General features: G+C 46.3%; 1 protein-coding gene across 1 annotated transcript; it reads left to right on the top strand.

Annotated features, from left to right (window-relative positions):
- Nucleotides 1-2,982: 2,982 nt before the first annotated feature.
- On the top strand, nt 2,983-11,058 carry CTNNBIP1 (catenin beta interacting protein 1). The gene is made up of 3 exons (XM_062507639.1): nt 2,983-3,078; nt 3,548-3,638; nt 9,114-11,058. Exons 1-3 carry the CDS (start codon nt 2,983-2,985, stop codon nt 9,170-9,172), a joined length of 246 nt encoding a protein of 81 aa, XP_062363623.1. The 3' UTR covers nt 9,173-11,058.
- Nucleotides 11,059-15,877: the final 4,819 nt, after the last annotated feature.

Below are 15,877 nucleotides of genomic sequence, written 5' to 3'. Positions count from 1 at the left end.
TAATGCAGTTTTCTGGAGAGGACCAAGTTAGTAAGTACTTTGAGAAGATTTTTCAGTCCTTCATTTGCAAATGTGGATCATGCTGTCTTCTGGGCATGGACCAGCTTTGTACGTGGGTTTGGAAATTTTCTCTTGTAGCATATGCTGGGAAATGTTATCATCCTAAACTGTGTCTTCTGAAAGCTTTATGTAACCAGAAAACAGAGATGTTCACATTTCTCATGCTGGGGTCTCAGTGCTGGTTTAAGACCTTTGTCTTTCCCCTTTGATGTCATGGAGTGGAGTACAAAGAGCTGTGGTGGCAGGGTAATAGTGTGGTGCAGGGAGAGCAAAGTGCTGTTGCTCTGAAAGCTTAGTTTTACCTCTCTGCACATACTTTTTGAGCCATATTGAGTGCTTTTTTCCCCCCCTGTTGCTTACTAATTGCGTGAAGCATTCACTGAATGGCCAGGCTTTAGGATTTTTTTATCCTTCCTGTTGAATAGGTGGCTTTGTGACAAACCCACCTTGGCTGAAGGTTACTTTAAAAGAACCAGGCTTAGATAGGGATTCCCATCACCCCTTTTTAAAGTTTGAAAATTAATAAACGACTAGAAGACAGCTGTGGAAAACAACAGTAACCAAGCAGGTCTTGTAATATGTGATGTGCAGAGGAGTGCTGAGGTGGGGTCTCCCTCGTGGGCATGGGGGCAGCTGTGGCATTTTCTTGGTGCTTGTGGATGGTGCCACCTATTGATATCCCATCCATTTTGTTTTGTTTTTAAACAATAGATGTCTTACTACATTTCAGCTTTTGTTGTCATGATTTTTCTTTTCTAGGTTGGTTGGTTACTAGTATAGCAGCTTCCCTTTCCCTTTTTCTTTCGAAAAGTGTTTATAATATTAAGAACTAGTCACAACCTTTCCATCTGACTGGGTATCTTGGTCAGTGTTTATTGTTTTATCACTCTCTGGATGTGTGTAACTTAATGTCTCTTGCTCACGATCTTATTTTGTTCATTGCCTTACTCTTGGCATCGTTTGTTAGCTCTCAGTAAATTGCACTGTGGAGTATATACCTAGTAGCATAATCCAGTTTACTGACTGGAGTTGACACTACACAAAGTTATGGGATTGTTTAATTCCCCCTTCAGAGAGCAGTTTGCTGGTTGTATAAAAACCCCAACATTCATCACCTTGCACATGTTCAGGCTGCAGGCTTCCAAGCAGAACCATCTATAGCAAATCAGCTTCATGCAGATCTTCCCACTGAAACATGTTCAAGAAGGACTGGTGATGGATCTTTCTCACTTTTTACTGCTGTTATCTCCATGCTCAGTAATGTGGGTGGCAAAGCCTGTCCCAGCAGCTGCTGCTGAAGTTTGCATTACTTCTGACTCACTCAGGAGGGCCTATGTGTAATTTTAAATGGTTTCCACACCCAGATTACTTTCCCTTAAAAGCAATAATGAAAATGAAGTGAGAAGAGAGGTTGGTAATGACTGCAGGAAAACATTACTAGGAAAACTGTGTTTGAACCTGCTGGGATGCAGCCTTCCCTCTGCAAGCCCTGTGTAGTGTGTTCCCTTCACTACTGAGGTTCAGGAAATCACATTTCTAGTTTGGTCTAGGAACAGACCCAGTTCTGGGAGTGAAAAGTGATTGAAGACCTGTTTTGGAGCCACTTCTCTGAGGTGTGCGTGGTACAGGAGTGGCTGGGTCACACCTCCATCCACTCCTGGGAGCATGGAGTGGTTTGGGTGGGAAGGGACCTCAGAGCCCCCCAGAGCCACCCCTGCCATGGCAGGGACAGCTCCCACTGTCCCAGGCTGCTCCCAGCCCTGTCCAGCCTGGCCTTGGGCACTGCCAGGGATCCAGGGGCAGCCACAGCTGCTCTGGGCACCCTCAGGGATGAGCTTCTTCCCAAAATCCAATCTAAACCCACTGTCAGTAATTGTGAAGCCATTCCCCCTGGTGCTGTCACTCCAGGCTCCTGCACACAGCCTCTCTCCATCTTTCTTGTGGGGTCCCTTTGGGGGCACTCAGGGGTTACATTTCTCCAGCACACAGCACTGCCAAGGGCTTGGATCAGTTTGGGACACTGCTGGAATTGTGTGTTATTTGAAGCATCATTATTTTTTACATTTCAGGTTAAGGTTTTTACTATTGTTGACTTAATAAACATGGTTCAAGATGGTTTTTAAGAGCAACTGAAGAGAATGCATGAATGTTTTTTGTTTTTTTTTGTCGTGGTAAACACCTTGTTGTGGAACTTAAATAATTACCAGATACTCATATAATAAAGTATAATCATGCTTTGTGCTATAGAATTTGGATAGCACAGTCTGTTTATTCCATAACATAATTATTTTTATTAACATAAGAAGCAAAAGCTCAGCTTTTCAATGATACTCTTTCCCTGCTTCTCTTAGCTCTGCTTTCTCTCCAAAACCATTTCATAAATTTTAATAACTTTTACAGTAACACAGTGGCCTTTTTATATGATGTATAAAGGAAAAAAGAAAAGGAGGAGAAAGACTTGAGAGTTTAGATTTCATACAGCTTTTGCTTAGCCACTGCAGGCTTGATGGCTGTGCATTCTGCATCCTGTTTTCATTCTGCTTGTGCTTATTTATGGAAAAAGCCCCAAACCACGGACTCTTCTGTCAGGGTGGTTCTTTCATCTGGTTCTGAGAATTCCTTCTCTACTCATGCAGTAACATAAGCACAGATAATGAGCTGTGGGGATGTGAACATGGGCTCTGTGACTGTTTCAGTTCCATATGTAAGGCCCTGTTCAGCTGCTCACATTTTTAAAGGTTTCTCTGGGGAAGGATGTGATTCCTTACTCTCCCAGGATATTCAGTGATCTGCCACTGATGAAAAACAGGTATTTTGGAAATGAAACTTTTCCCCTATTTCCCGTTAGACCCCATTGCCTATTGTAGTTTGTCTTTTTCTGATTTTGTATCCACAGGAAATCCAGGAGCTGGCAGGAGGGGAATGAACCGAGAGGGCGTCCCCGGGAAGAGTCCGGAGGAGATGTACATTCAGCAGAAAGTGAGAGTTCTGCTCATGCTCAGGAAGATGGGCTCAAACGTAAGATGCACTTCATAGCCCATCCTCTGTGGGTTTCTAGGCAACTTTGGACTAAGTGGGACAGTGCTTGTTGAGGTGGGCAGGTGATGGTCTGGTTTTAATGCTGAATTGTTTTAGCCATCCTGGATTTAACTCTTAGCAGTTGAACACAATTGATTTTTGCTTAAATATTGTGAGGACTGCGATACCTGGAACTGCCATATATAGATAAATGATTTCAAGCTTTTCATGACTGGAAAAAGAGCCAGGTGAAGCAGCTGTTTTAAGGTGACACTGAACCTGCCCGTGAGTTCATGGCGTCCCGTTCGCTGCTGTGCCCTTGCTGGTGCTCGAGGAGCACAAACGAGGGGTGATGCAGGTGGTGGGGAGTGGGCAGAGGCTGCTGAGGTGCCTGTCCCTGGCAGCCGGTGCCTGCAGTGTGCTGGTTCTGCTTTTGCTGAGTGCTGAGGCATCTCCTCTGTGCCCCCAGCTGACGGCCAGCGAGGAGGAGTTCCTGCGCACGTACGCAGGGGTGGTGAACAGCCAGCTGAGCCAGCTGCCCCAGCACTCCATCGACCAGGGTGAGTACCCCTCCCGTGCCCCCATACCCCCTCCCGTGCCCCCATACCCCCTCCCGTGCCCCCATACCCCCTCCCGTGCCCCCATACCCCCTCCCGTGCCCCCATACCCCCTCCCGTGCCCCCATACCCCCTCCCGTGCCCCCATACCCCCCCCGTGCCCCCATACACCCCCCATACCCCTCCGTGCCCCCATACCCCCCCCCCCGTGCCCCCCTCTGCCCTGGACCTGCCTCCCCTGGGCCAGCAGCCTCAGAAAACACCACCTGTAACCTCCTGTGCTTCCAGAACAGTGTGCCACCTGCTGAAACCCATCCTGCAGCCCAGGATGTTACCGTTTATTCCAGTTCTGTGAATTCTCTGCAGAAGTCTTGGTAAAGGGTTGTGTGGAGCTGCTCTGAGTCCACTGATCTCTTCTGAGCCTGAATGTTTCTCACTGGATTCTTCTCCCTCCCCTGCACAGCCCTCATGCCAGGTCACGTTCAGAAAGTGCAGTTTGGTATTGAAGGAACATTGTAAGGCTCGTGCCAGAAAGAGCTGAGCAGAAACTTAGTCTAGACCTGAGACATGAAGAAATCCATTACAAACACAACCTGCACAGACTTGCTGCTGTGCTCATTCCTTGCATAGCTGGGGCCTGATGGAGGTGGATATACTTGAAGAATTCTGAGCCAAAATACACAACTTTTCTGCCAGTCTAAAGTGAGAATTCTCTTGTTTCTTGTCAGAAACTGAGGTAGTCAGCTAAGAGAGACTTAGTTGCAGTTGGCATTTTTCAGCATTATCCTTGAAAGGTACATTTTTCACAGTGAAATCTATGCTGAATTACTGTCACTTTGGCAAAGAAAAGGTGATAAAATCAGAAGTCCAGCCAGAGGACACAGATACTTCCTGCACTGGTGCTGAAGCAGTAGTGTGCTCTACAGACAGCGATATAATTTATTGCTCAGTACTTGGATTTTCTTAGAAATCTCTCCAGGTTCCTAACAGTCAGTAATGATAATGCTCCTTGCTCTGCTGCCTGTGCCTTCTGCTGTGTCCTGGGGTCGGTGAAGCAGGACCAGCTGAGTATGAAATTCCTGGAAGCTGGGAATGCCATGACACCTGTGCCACCCTGAGGGAGATCCCATCTCCACTAGATGGCATTGCCTTGTGCTGGAAACCCCTGCAAGCCCACACACTCTCTGTGCTCTTGCTCCAAGATTGCTTAAAGGAATTTTCTTCCCTACTTTTCTGTTTTCACTGAATCTCCTCTGGAGGATTTTTTTTTCTTTTATGTAGCTTGTCTTACACAACAACAAAAAGGTATTATTTAGGGAGTAACTTACACCAGGTTAGTGCTTCAGTGCATTTCAGAGTCTTTTGTTCCACAGTAGGACAGGTTGCTCTCAGCCTGACTTGTCCCTGATGTATCTTTAGAGCCATTTTCCTCCAGCAGGCACAAAAGACACAAAGCTAACTTCACATCCCCATTTTGTTCCAAAAACCAGAATGACATTGTTGGCCTGAGCACTCCAAGAGCTTTGTTATGGACCTGCAGGTTTCTGTGTGTCCCTTGAAATGCTGCAGCCTGGCTCCAGTTCCAGGAAGATTGTTTTGGTTTGTTGGGGCTGCCTTGACAGAAGAGTAGAGGGTGATGGTGTAGAATTCTGTAGGCGTTTTACTGTCTCTATTGCATTATTTTGTATTTCTTTTCTGTGCATCCATGACCCGTGTCTGAGGCTGGTGGTCCCACAGCAGTGACCTGGGCAGGATTCTGAGCTGGTCCCTGGGGTGCCCCTGCTGTGATTTCTGAGCAGGATCTGTGGCTCCCTTTGTTTGGCCACTGGGAGTCACTGCAGCCTCTGTGGCCATGGTGTCAGGACGTGGCAGTGCACTGAAGGAAGGAGTTCTTACTGTCCCTGCTGAATTCAGGCTTGTGCCTCAACCCTGCAGGAGCCACTGTTAATTCCAATATCTCTCACAGCTCAAGTTCCTCCATGAGGCTCTGTTGTCTAAGGATCCAGCAATGGAAGCCTAATTTGGATCAAGAAGCATCTTGGAATATCTCTGTAATTTTAAATCATGCCTGAAGGCTAAGTCTCCCCTTCATTTTGTGCTTATTTTTATTTGAAGAGGAGATATGATAATGTCATGCCCACATGTTTTATAGCCATTTAATTTTTCAGTCATTGTTAATGCCTATATGAAAATGCAAAGTCCAGGGTGTTTTTCTTTACTCCAGGAGCTCTTTAGCTGACATCTGTGGAGTGCTTGCTGTTTGTTTTTATGGCTCCAAGAATAACTGAGGAACCCTGAAGCATCTCAGTTCAAGCAGTGTGTGTGCTGGAGAGGGGATGTAATCCTGATCTGTTTTGGGATATTCACACATTGGCCCTGCCTGCATTGCAGCAAGAGCTAACACAGCTCACTCTTGATGAAATTCAGGCTTTCTCACACATTTTTGAGTACAAGCAAAATGCCTGTCGGGAAGTTCTGTGCACAGAAGCCTCTCCTGCATAACCCCATATTCCCTGTTCCCCAGCTCCTTGCATTTCCAGAGGGTGGGCTGGCTCTGGGCTCACTGCAGGGCTGCCCTGGCAGGTCTGGGAATGGAAGCAGTGCAGGGAGGAAGCACAAGATGGGAATTGTGCTGAGACCTTGGTGATTGCAGCTCTGGTGTTCCTATAGCAACAGCAGTGTGGTGCTGGTTCCTGCAGGAAGCTGGTCCCATGGGGAGGGCAAGGCTGAGATGCAGACACGTGCCTGGCTGGCTGAGATGTGTTCTCTGGGCACCAAAACCACCCCAGGCTGCTTGGGGGGCTCCAGGGCTCAGGACTTGGCAGAGGGTGATGGAGAATGGAGATGGAGCTCTGCTCAGTGCACTTTCATTTTGTTGAACACAAGGCTTGTTTGAATGTGCTGCTGCTCTCAACAGTGCATGGTGTATTTTTAGAATGCCAGACTAGGATGATAATACTGGGGATTTCAGGGAAGAGTTAATGTTTAGAAGATTGTTGCTGGAAGGTGGTTGAAGGAATGTATGTATGTATGCAAAGATCTTGTGTGAAGAATTCCTTTTTTTAAATTTGGCAGCCTTTAGAAATTCCCAACAGGCTAAACCTTCTGATATCTAAATGCTTTTGAGTTTTAATTAATTCTGCAGGTGACTACAAGCAAATCAGGTGTACATATCTATTTATCACTCCAAGAGCACTTGGAAACAGTAGTTGGTGGAGGTGTCAGCATCTTCTCTTGTGTGAAGGTGGTGTGGTTTTAATGCAGCTGTACCTGCTGGGTTCCTTGTCTGTAGCCAGGTCCTTGCTGGGCAGCTCTGACACCAGCCCCCCCTGGGGAAGCTTTTTGCCATGGAGGTGAGCTGGAGAGAAGTGGGGACACAGAGCTCAGGGCACCTCTGCAGCCTTCCCTGCCCTGCAGGAAAGTCATTTCACCTTCAGCTCACCTTGGCTTGCTATGACTGAAGAACAAGTGGTGTAAAAGAACTCTAAAATTCAGCAATCCAAATAACTGCAATTGGAACATGGTCTCAGTGGGATTTTTTTGGAAGCTAGTGGGGTAATATTGTCACTGTTACTTTCTAAGATAGAACATAAGCCCACCTGTTGGTTATTGTTCATTTCTAGGAAGAATGAGAGTGAGAAAGCATAAGGCACAAGCAGTGAGAGAAGTATCTGAATGTCTAAAGTTTGTGACAATTAATGCTTTGCTCATAAAAGACAGGGAATATTTCACTGGATGTGTTTTAAGTCCCTATTTCAGGGTAGAAACGTGTGCCCAGAAAAGGGACAGCAGTGGAGAAAGCAGCTGTATGTACAGATGCAGGTCAGGTAAAAGTGTGCCTTTGCCATTGTTCTATACATTAATTGCTGGAAGTGCAGGATGTGCTCAGAGCAGACGTGGTTCACCATCCCATTGTCTCAGTCACAGGCTCTTGGCCATGTGCAGCTTAACTTTGTAACCTGGGCTCTGCTTTTTGCATTATTTTACTTGATGAGGAAGAAAACATCCGTGGTGAGAGCCAAGGGGGCCTGCAGAAGCAGCTCTGGTACTCGAGTCCCTGCTCTCCCTCCAGCACACAGGAGGCCCAGCTCTGTTCTCTGGCAGTGTTTGTGTCTGTCCAGCAGCACTGGAGAATTGCTTCACGAGCACCTTGTTAGCTCTGGGTGCCTTGGGTTATAGGACAGGGCTGGAACAAAACCTGCTTTTGTGCTGAGAAACGTAGATAAGCTTTTTCTGGACAAGTGTCACCCAGATTCTTTTGCTGGGGGACACCTGCAGACGTGGCCAGGTGCCCCTGGGAAGATGGAGGCTCAGGGCAGGCAGGAGCACAGAGCTGTGGGCTTACCTGGGATGGATCCTCCTCTCCTGTGTGGGATTGCAAGGAAACCTGTGAGGATTTTGTTCCCATTGAGACACTGGAAAGGGGAGCCCCAGGAAGACTCAGATGTGTCCAGGAGTGCAGCTCTCCCCGTGCTGGGTGATGTCTCCGTGGTTCTGCGGTTTCCACGCGACTCCAGCTGCTCCTGCAGCTTCAGGGATGTGTGGAGCACTCAGTGCCAGAATGCAGCTGCCTCTGCCTCCTCCCTGCTGCAGCGTGGGGCTCTCCCTCCCCAGGCTGAAGGGCTTGTCACAAGCCTTGCAAGTGAAACCCTTGTTTTTGTTTAGGGGCTGGTAGCTCTTGCGTGGTTTAAGATCAACAAGGCAGCTTGTTAATTCTGAGCTGGATCCTGGTGCTATATATCATTTATGTTTTGATCAAGGAAGAAACAGTTTGTGCAGGAGATGAAAAGGGAGATGACTGCAGGGCTTCTGCATGCTGGTAAGAGGATGCATCAGAGCAGTTTTTGATGTAGTTTTATATAAGATAAGGGCCCTACACACAAAAAACAAACTACTACTGCTGGGTCCTAATATTTCCTTCTTTGAGTACATATAAGATATAAATTGTGAAGTGTATAAAATTAAGTGCAGTTGCATTTCATGAGCAATGATTTAGCTTTAAAGGATATTAGCAAGGGGAATTTACAACCATTTTGACTATTTTTCCTGCTGTATTGCAACTGAAGAGCAGATTAGATAACTGAAAAATGGAATTTATATAATGAGAACAGATGAGGCATTTTTATTAGTCCTCTTTTACTTGTGTGCAGATGTATAGGCAGAAGTTGCTTGGGGCACAAAACTGAGATTTACTTCTTGATATGCTTCAGGTAAAAGACTGGAGGAATTTTACATGCTGATGCTCCATCTGAGTTGAATTTGGACTTTGAATCCTTTGAAGAGGATCTGTGGAGCTGAGCAGTTACCTGACTGGAAGAGGCAGTGGTGGTGGTGGTGGTTTTGGCATCCCCTAGTTTGCCATTTGCTTTCCTGTTGGTTGCATGGATGTGTAGAATGACACTTGGGTACTGCCTCTCTCCACTGCTCTTTGAAGGAAGTAATTATGGCACAGTTTTCCTGTACCCATTGTTGTTGCAGGTGCTGAGGATGTTGTGATGGCATTTTCCAGATCAGAGACAGAAGACAGAAGACAGTAACTACAGGACACCTGAGCAAGACAGAACTGGAGAGGACAGTGAGATTCCTGAAGATACAGGAGGATGGCTGAGCATTAATAAGTTCCTCTGCCCACCCTAATTATTCCTTGGTATTCCTTCTCCTTTGTAATGTTGTTTCCCTTTGCCCAACCCTCAGAGTGCATCTCACAGCCATCTCTTCCTGTCAGATTTTGCAACTCAGCCGGGCTGTGTTCATTAAGGACAAACCTAAAGGTGTGGTTTTGGTTGGCTCAAAGGGACAGGCTGTGGTTGGATAAAGGAAGGCAGTTTTTCAAACTTGACCAATGGAAACCTTTTATCTCACATTTTATTTTATATTTTAAACAAAGTCTCTTGACATCCTACTTCTAAATAAGCTTTTCATGCTGTGGTGCTTATTTAGGTCAAACTTGTGAATTTGAAGAGGTTTGATTTGGCTGCATAGAACTGGAAGCAACTTGTGATTGGGTGACAATGCAAAAGCTTTCCTTTCAGCTGGCTTGCAGGTATTTTGCTGACTCCAACATTTTCATTGCAGGAAGCTGATATTTTGGTGCATTGTTTATTTCTTTATACTTACTGACTTGGGGGAGAAAAGACAGATGTGCTTTGCAATATTTATTACATCTACACACATATAAACGCTTGCTTTTGGGGGGTTGTTTTGGTTTTTTGATTGGCTTTGAAGTCATGGTTTGATTTCCTTTTGGCTGCAGTGTTTCTGATGCAATCAGTTTTTCCATACTCAGCTGCTCTCTGGCCTCGAGCTCTTTGGGGAGCATGTGTCAAAGCAGATTTGGTTCAGGAAGTGCACCTGGCCAGGCTGGGGATGCCCAGTCCTGGTGGGCACTGGGGGCTGTGCCCGAGCCTGGCTCTCCTGGCTGCCCACAGAGGAGCTGGAGATGCTCTGCAGGAATTGCAAGAATGACATCTAAGGCTGTGACATGAATTTGCCAAATTTGTATAGAGAATATGTGAACTTGTTTGAAATACTAGAGTTACACTTTAACCCTTTGATTGCTGCACAAGACTAGCTCTCACATTAGGAACAATTAATGATCATTAACTTAAACCCAGCTTGCACTGGGCTGTAATAAACTGAAGTTTCTAGTCACTTGAAAAATTGTACGTGGTTTCCATCCTTGCAGCTGTGTGGTGATAGGGGAATTCTCTGGGTCCTAGGATAACAGCACGTTCTTGAGGCACTGTTGCAGGAGCAGCAGTGCTGCACTGGGCTGTCCAACACTGAGTGTACAGGTGACACTCTCAGGTTTGCTCTCTCTAGCTGCAGGGCCTTAAAACACACACAGACCTTCACGGACTGAACAACCTGCAGTGAAATTCCTGAGGTGCACTGACTGTTCAGGAATCTGCACATAATCTCCAGCACTGCTTCCGAAACTCAAGCACTTCATTTTCTCTCATGTGTGCAGGTGGTTTTTACAAAACTTCTGGATTTTGCTGTGGGTTGCACTGACTTCGAGATGTTTCAGAATCTATTAAAGCTGAACTCCATTTACCTGTTCCTGGTTCTTTTCCTATGGTTGTTAATTATTTACAGTAACAATTCTAGAATCTAACTGTGAGAACATGACCATTTTCGTGGCCAGAAATTCTGCTGACAGGATGCTGTTGTGGTCTCAAAATGGGGGAAGAGCTGGAGAGAAACCATGGACTGTCTGCAAAAGGAAGAATGGACTTGTAAGCACAAGGAAGAAATTATCTTGAGCAAATAAATACTGTAATGAGAGCAATTGTACATCTATTTATGAAAACGCTCCTTTTGATTCAGTTGCAGCTTTGTAAAGTTCTTTGTGAAAGTAAGTCTTTTACCCCTTTTTGTTGGGGCCAGATAAGAAATTTCTTTATTAAAATAAACCAGGAATGAGCCCAAAGGATTCTCTCCATTTGACTTGGTTGCCTAAGAAGCACTTCAATGTGAATTTGGTGCAGAGGGGAGCAGTACCTGAGGGGAGGGGGTCTCTGTGGCTCTGGCTGCTCTCTGGTGGCCTCCCCGTGCTAACGTTCCCCTCCCTGGCTGTCCCTGGCACTCCTCAGCAGCCAGAGCTCTTCAAGAAGAAAAGTGAACTGTTCGTGGTTTAATCTTTTTGCTAGAAGTGTAACTGTTGGGGAGGGGGGGAAATACAGTTTTTAATAGCTGCTCTTGTTTCATATTGATTTATTACACTGCTCAGCTGCCAAATGAAAAACACTTGGCTTCACCTTTGAGAAAGACACAGGGCATCAGCATAGTGGACTTGTTTATTGTTTGTACAAATTTCTCTAGCTTTGCTGTTGTGCTTTTGCTTTCTCAAGTAAACCATTACTAATAAAAGCAGGAAATCAAATGTTTTAGAGGCCAGAGTTGAGCACAGATCTAATTTAAAATTGGTTTGTAACTAGAAAGGGCTTTGTAGTCCAATTATGAAGCTTATAGTGCTTAAGGCATTCAGAAAGGGAGTGCAAAAGCTTTAGAGGCATCTTCCAAGAAGAGCACATGCTCTTTGGGTGGTCTTTTGGGGAAGAATGTTCCTTTAGAGATTCAAAATGTGCTATTGTACTTTGGCTGCCAAGCTGCTCATCCCTCTCATAACACACTGTGTTTTGCAGAGCTTGAGGAGAAGATTCAGAGCTGAGCCCCACCCCTCCTCTCTCCCCAGGTGGGCAGCAGGTGCTGCAGTTCTTGGAAGCTCATTGTGTCTGAGCATGGGCTGTTGTAAATGGAAATAGGGCTCCACCATTCACACAGGCCTTGAGTTTGGTTCTCCCAGGTCCTAAAATAAACCCTGGAGTGACAGAACATGTGAGCTGAAGGCACAGCAACACTTTGGAAGGAGATACTGCTTGAAAGAAGCTTGGATCACAAATTAAATTTAAAAAGCTCTTGAGACTTTTTGTTCTTATTCCTACCTAAGGTAAGCAGTTACTAGAAGTTGTACCCTCCGTGGCCTGTGTGTGACCATTAAATCTGTTTAGTTCCACAAAGACTATTTTCTAATTCACCGGCAGCCTGAATAGTTATGTTAAAGGCTGAAGATTTAATGGCCCATGAAGTAGAAATACCCATCACCTATAGCAGAGATTGTCTAAATGAGACATAGGGATCAGATGTGGGATCCATTCCTATAGCTATTGAGAATCCCTCACAAGAATAGAACAGTGCCGTGTCTGAAGTTACCAGTGTTCTGCACTGCAAAAGGGAAAAATAAAGGCTAGAAGTTAAAAGCCTTGAATTAAATGTATACAATGTGTTAGAAATTATTTTATGAAATACACTGGGTGCCCTGGCAGGGAGAGGAATGTATAATTTGGATTCATTTAAGATCAGTCCTTCAGTTTTATTTTTGGTCTCTTGCCTCCTCAAGAGCTGTGACAGAGCTGACAGCAAAAAAAGCTGCAGGGCACTGGGACCAGCAGAAACCAGGAGTGCAGGAGAGCAGTTCCTGGAAGTTTAAGGAATCTTGAGTTCTATTCAGTCTGCACAAAAGGAAGTCTTCTGTGAGTAGCATCTTTTCCTCGCTGTTACCATCAGAAACAGTGTTCCAAAGCTTGGATGTTAATAAAGGGTGCTCAGGAAGCTCCATGAAAGCTGCAGAACACTTACTCTGGGTGCAGGAGTGGCAGCAGTGAAGGGATTGCTGCCTCGGTGGGATATTTGCTGGAGGCAGTTGACTTTTAAGCCACCTGACAGATGTGGTAAATTCAGCCTGGGCACCAGCACCTCCCTGAAACCTCCTTGTTCCTGATGTTTTTCAGAGTTTTACAAATACCCAAGTGCTGTATGACAGGGAGGACCTTTGTAGTTATTTACCAAGGCAGGAGCTTGGATGTGTCCCCTGCCAGACTGAGGTAGGTTCCCATCCAGAGACAGAAATCATCTACTGCCTTCTGAGCTCTGCTTTCATTTGTTCTGCAGCTGATTTGCCCTAAGCAGGATTCCTGCTGTATGTTGTAAACAACCTGGCTGGTTTCCTCTGTAGTCTGACAACTTCAATTTGGGGATTGTTTATTTTGGAAAAGAGAAAAAAAAATTGAAGCTTTATAACCTGGCCTGCTCAGAAGCTGCCTCGTGTATCAGCATGAAATGGTTGTAAGCACAGAGCTTTTTGCTGCCTTGACATTTTCCAGGTTGACTCTCCTTGGTGCTAAATGGTGCTCAGTGACCAGAGGCACGTGAAACTCAGAAAATAAACTTTCCAGCCCTTGTTTTACAATTGTAATAGTGACTCCAACCCAGATGGGAACTGAGGCCTCTGTACTTTAGTTTTTCTCCAGCTCCTCTTCTTCTGATGCAGTTACAAGTGCAGCAGTCCCCACAGGGCAGGAGAGGATCCTGTCTGTCCCATGAAATGGAGTGCAGGGAGTAACTCCATGGAGGGACACAGGAGCTTGTGTTGCTGCTGACTGTGCACTGTAATCTATGTTCAGCTTTACTGTGACCTCCTAATCAGAAGGCACAGTGTAAATTGCCTTGGACATGATTGGAACGGACAGTGGTGGCTGAGCACTGGCCTTCAGCCTTTTGTGCTGTACCTCGAGTGCCTGGGGCAGCCACAACACCGTGAGTGCCCTGCTGCTGTGTGCAGGCAGTGCCAGGCTGTGCTGCTGCCAGGCTGGGAGGGAGGGAGGGAGGGAGGGAGGGAGTGCTGCTGCCATGGCTGCAGTGAGTGAGTGAGAGCTGCTGCCATACTTGCAGTGAGTGAGAGCTGCTGCCATGGCTGCAGTGAGTGAGTGAGAGCTGCTGCCATACTTGCAGTGAGTGAGAGCTGCTGCCATGGCTGCAGTGAGTGAGAGCTGCTGCCATGGCTGCAGTGAGTGAGTGAGTGCTGCTGCCATGGCTGCAGTGAGTGAGAGCTGCTGCCATGGCTGCAGTGAGTGAGTGAGAGCTGCTGCCATACTTGCAGTGAGTGAGAGCTGCTGCCATACCTGCAGTGAGTGAGAGCTGCTGCCATGGCTGCAGTGAGTGAGTGAGAGCTGCTGCCATGGCTGCAGTGAGTGAGAGCTGCTGCCATGGCTGCAGTGAGTGAGTGAGAGCTGCTGCCATGGCTGCAGTGAGTGAGAGCTGCTGCCATGGCTGCAGTGAGTGAGAGCTGCTGCCATGGCTGCAGTGAGTGAGTGAGAGCTGCTGCCATGGCTGCAGTGAGTGAGTGAGAGCTGCTGCCATGGCTGCAGTGAGTGAGTGAGAGCTGCTGCCATACCTGCAGTGAGTGAGTGCTGCTGCCATACCTGCAGTGAGTGAGAGCTGCTGCCATACCTGCAGTGAGTGCTGCTGCCTGAGCACACCTCATTGAGCACAGTGAGCCATGGTCCTGCCTCCTGCCAGGAGAACAGCTCACAATGTCGTCTCTGCTTGGTGGTGTTTTTTTTTAATGGCTTGATTCTGCTAAATCTGTGGGGTGTCTGGGGAGGGAAATAGGGGCAGGTCAGGAAGGGATGAATTTCTGTAGGTGGAGGCACAGGAGGAGAATTCCGCCTCAGTGTTGTGCTCTCATAAGCTTCTTTGAGCCTGCAGAAGGATGATAATTAAACTAGACAGAATCTTAAGCATTTGCCTTGCCAGCAGCACCAGACTTCAGAGTCTCCCTGTAAAAGGAGCTGTGCCTTGTGCTGGTTCTGTACATGCTTAGCTGCTCTCACACCATATGGATGTACAGCCGTGCCTTTGAGTCTGACCTTGACCTTGAGGTCACAGGCTTCTGAAACTATATGGGACATGTGGACTTACCCTGGCTCTTGTAGCTACATGATCATTTTTACCTGATTTTTTTTCTTCTCTCTAAATGTAACAAAGTTTAGACGTCAGAGGATTGGAGCAGTGGAAGGAATTAAATCTTTTCATTCTCAGTGTCATTGTCAAAAGGAGGAGGGGAGACTTGGATAACTGAGAAGTGTTTAGATAAACTACATCCCAGTAACAATAAGGAAGGGCTTGCTGAGGGTTTTTCAGAGACCAGAACCAGCAGAGCTCAGAGTGTACCTGCTCTAGTGAGTAGCAGACTAGCCTGGTACCACTGTGCAAAGACTGCCAGCTCATATCCTTCTGCAGAGAAGGTCCTTGGGGGTGTAAATAGAGAATTTGTCAGGACCAGCACCTTGACTTGGGTACTGGTGAGAGGGATCACACAAGATGAGATCTTTGACATAGTCAGATCCTACACCTGGTCATGCTTAAAGCTGGAAGTCAGCACTTCCAATTCTGCCCTGACAGAAGGAATGTTAAATTCAGCTGTGTCAGGCTGCAGCAAAGCGAAGACTCAAAAATACTTCTGAAACACAAGTACTATTGAATATCACTGAGGGATCATAACATTCTATCTGTGGGATTGGGTTGTGACTGAGTTGAGCCTCAGTCACAATCAAATTGGTTCTGTAATTCTAAAATGACACTTACTGACATCTTTACAGGAGAGGCCACGCTGCTTTTGTGATGTGTTTGAGTGTGTTTCTACCCTCACCTGGGTAGAAAGAAGAGCTCCTGTGTGTTGTTTTTTTTTAGTCTCCTGTCTTGACAAGAGTGCAGAGAGTTGGTTTCTGTCTGGACCTGAATAAGTCTTTGTGAAGGTTGTTAACACCATTCTTGCTCAGAGCTACTAAAGAGAGAGGGGGAGCAGTAAGGGAAGAAAGAGAGAGATTAAAGGGGAAAATCCAGTAGGTTGTAAATGCATTTTCCTCTGTGCTGGAGGTTAAATAATATTTTATGTGTGT

The sequence above is a fragment of the Cinclus cinclus genome, chromosome 23 (genome assembly GCF_963662255.1).
Source record: "Cinclus cinclus chromosome 23, bCinCin1.1, whole genome shotgun sequence".
Taxonomy (NCBI): Eukaryota; Metazoa; Chordata; class Aves; order Passeriformes; family Cinclidae; genus Cinclus; species Cinclus cinclus.
Note: the sequence above shows the minus strand (reverse complement) of the source record. Positions and strands in the feature narration are given on the sequence as shown.

Coding starts and splice junctions, on each gene's coding strand:
- CTNNBIP1 (XM_062507639.1), top strand. CDS start 2,983: ATGAACCGAGAGGGCGTCCCCGGGAAGAGTCCGGAGGAGATGTACATT. Junction 3,079..3,547: donor TCAGGAAGATGGGCTCAAAC/GTAAGATGCACT, acceptor CTGTGCCCCCAG/CTGACGGCCAGCGAGGAGGA. Junction 3,639..9,113: donor CCAGCACTCCATCGACCAGG/GTGAGTACCCCT, acceptor TTGTTGTTGCAG/GTGCTGAGGATGTTGTGATG.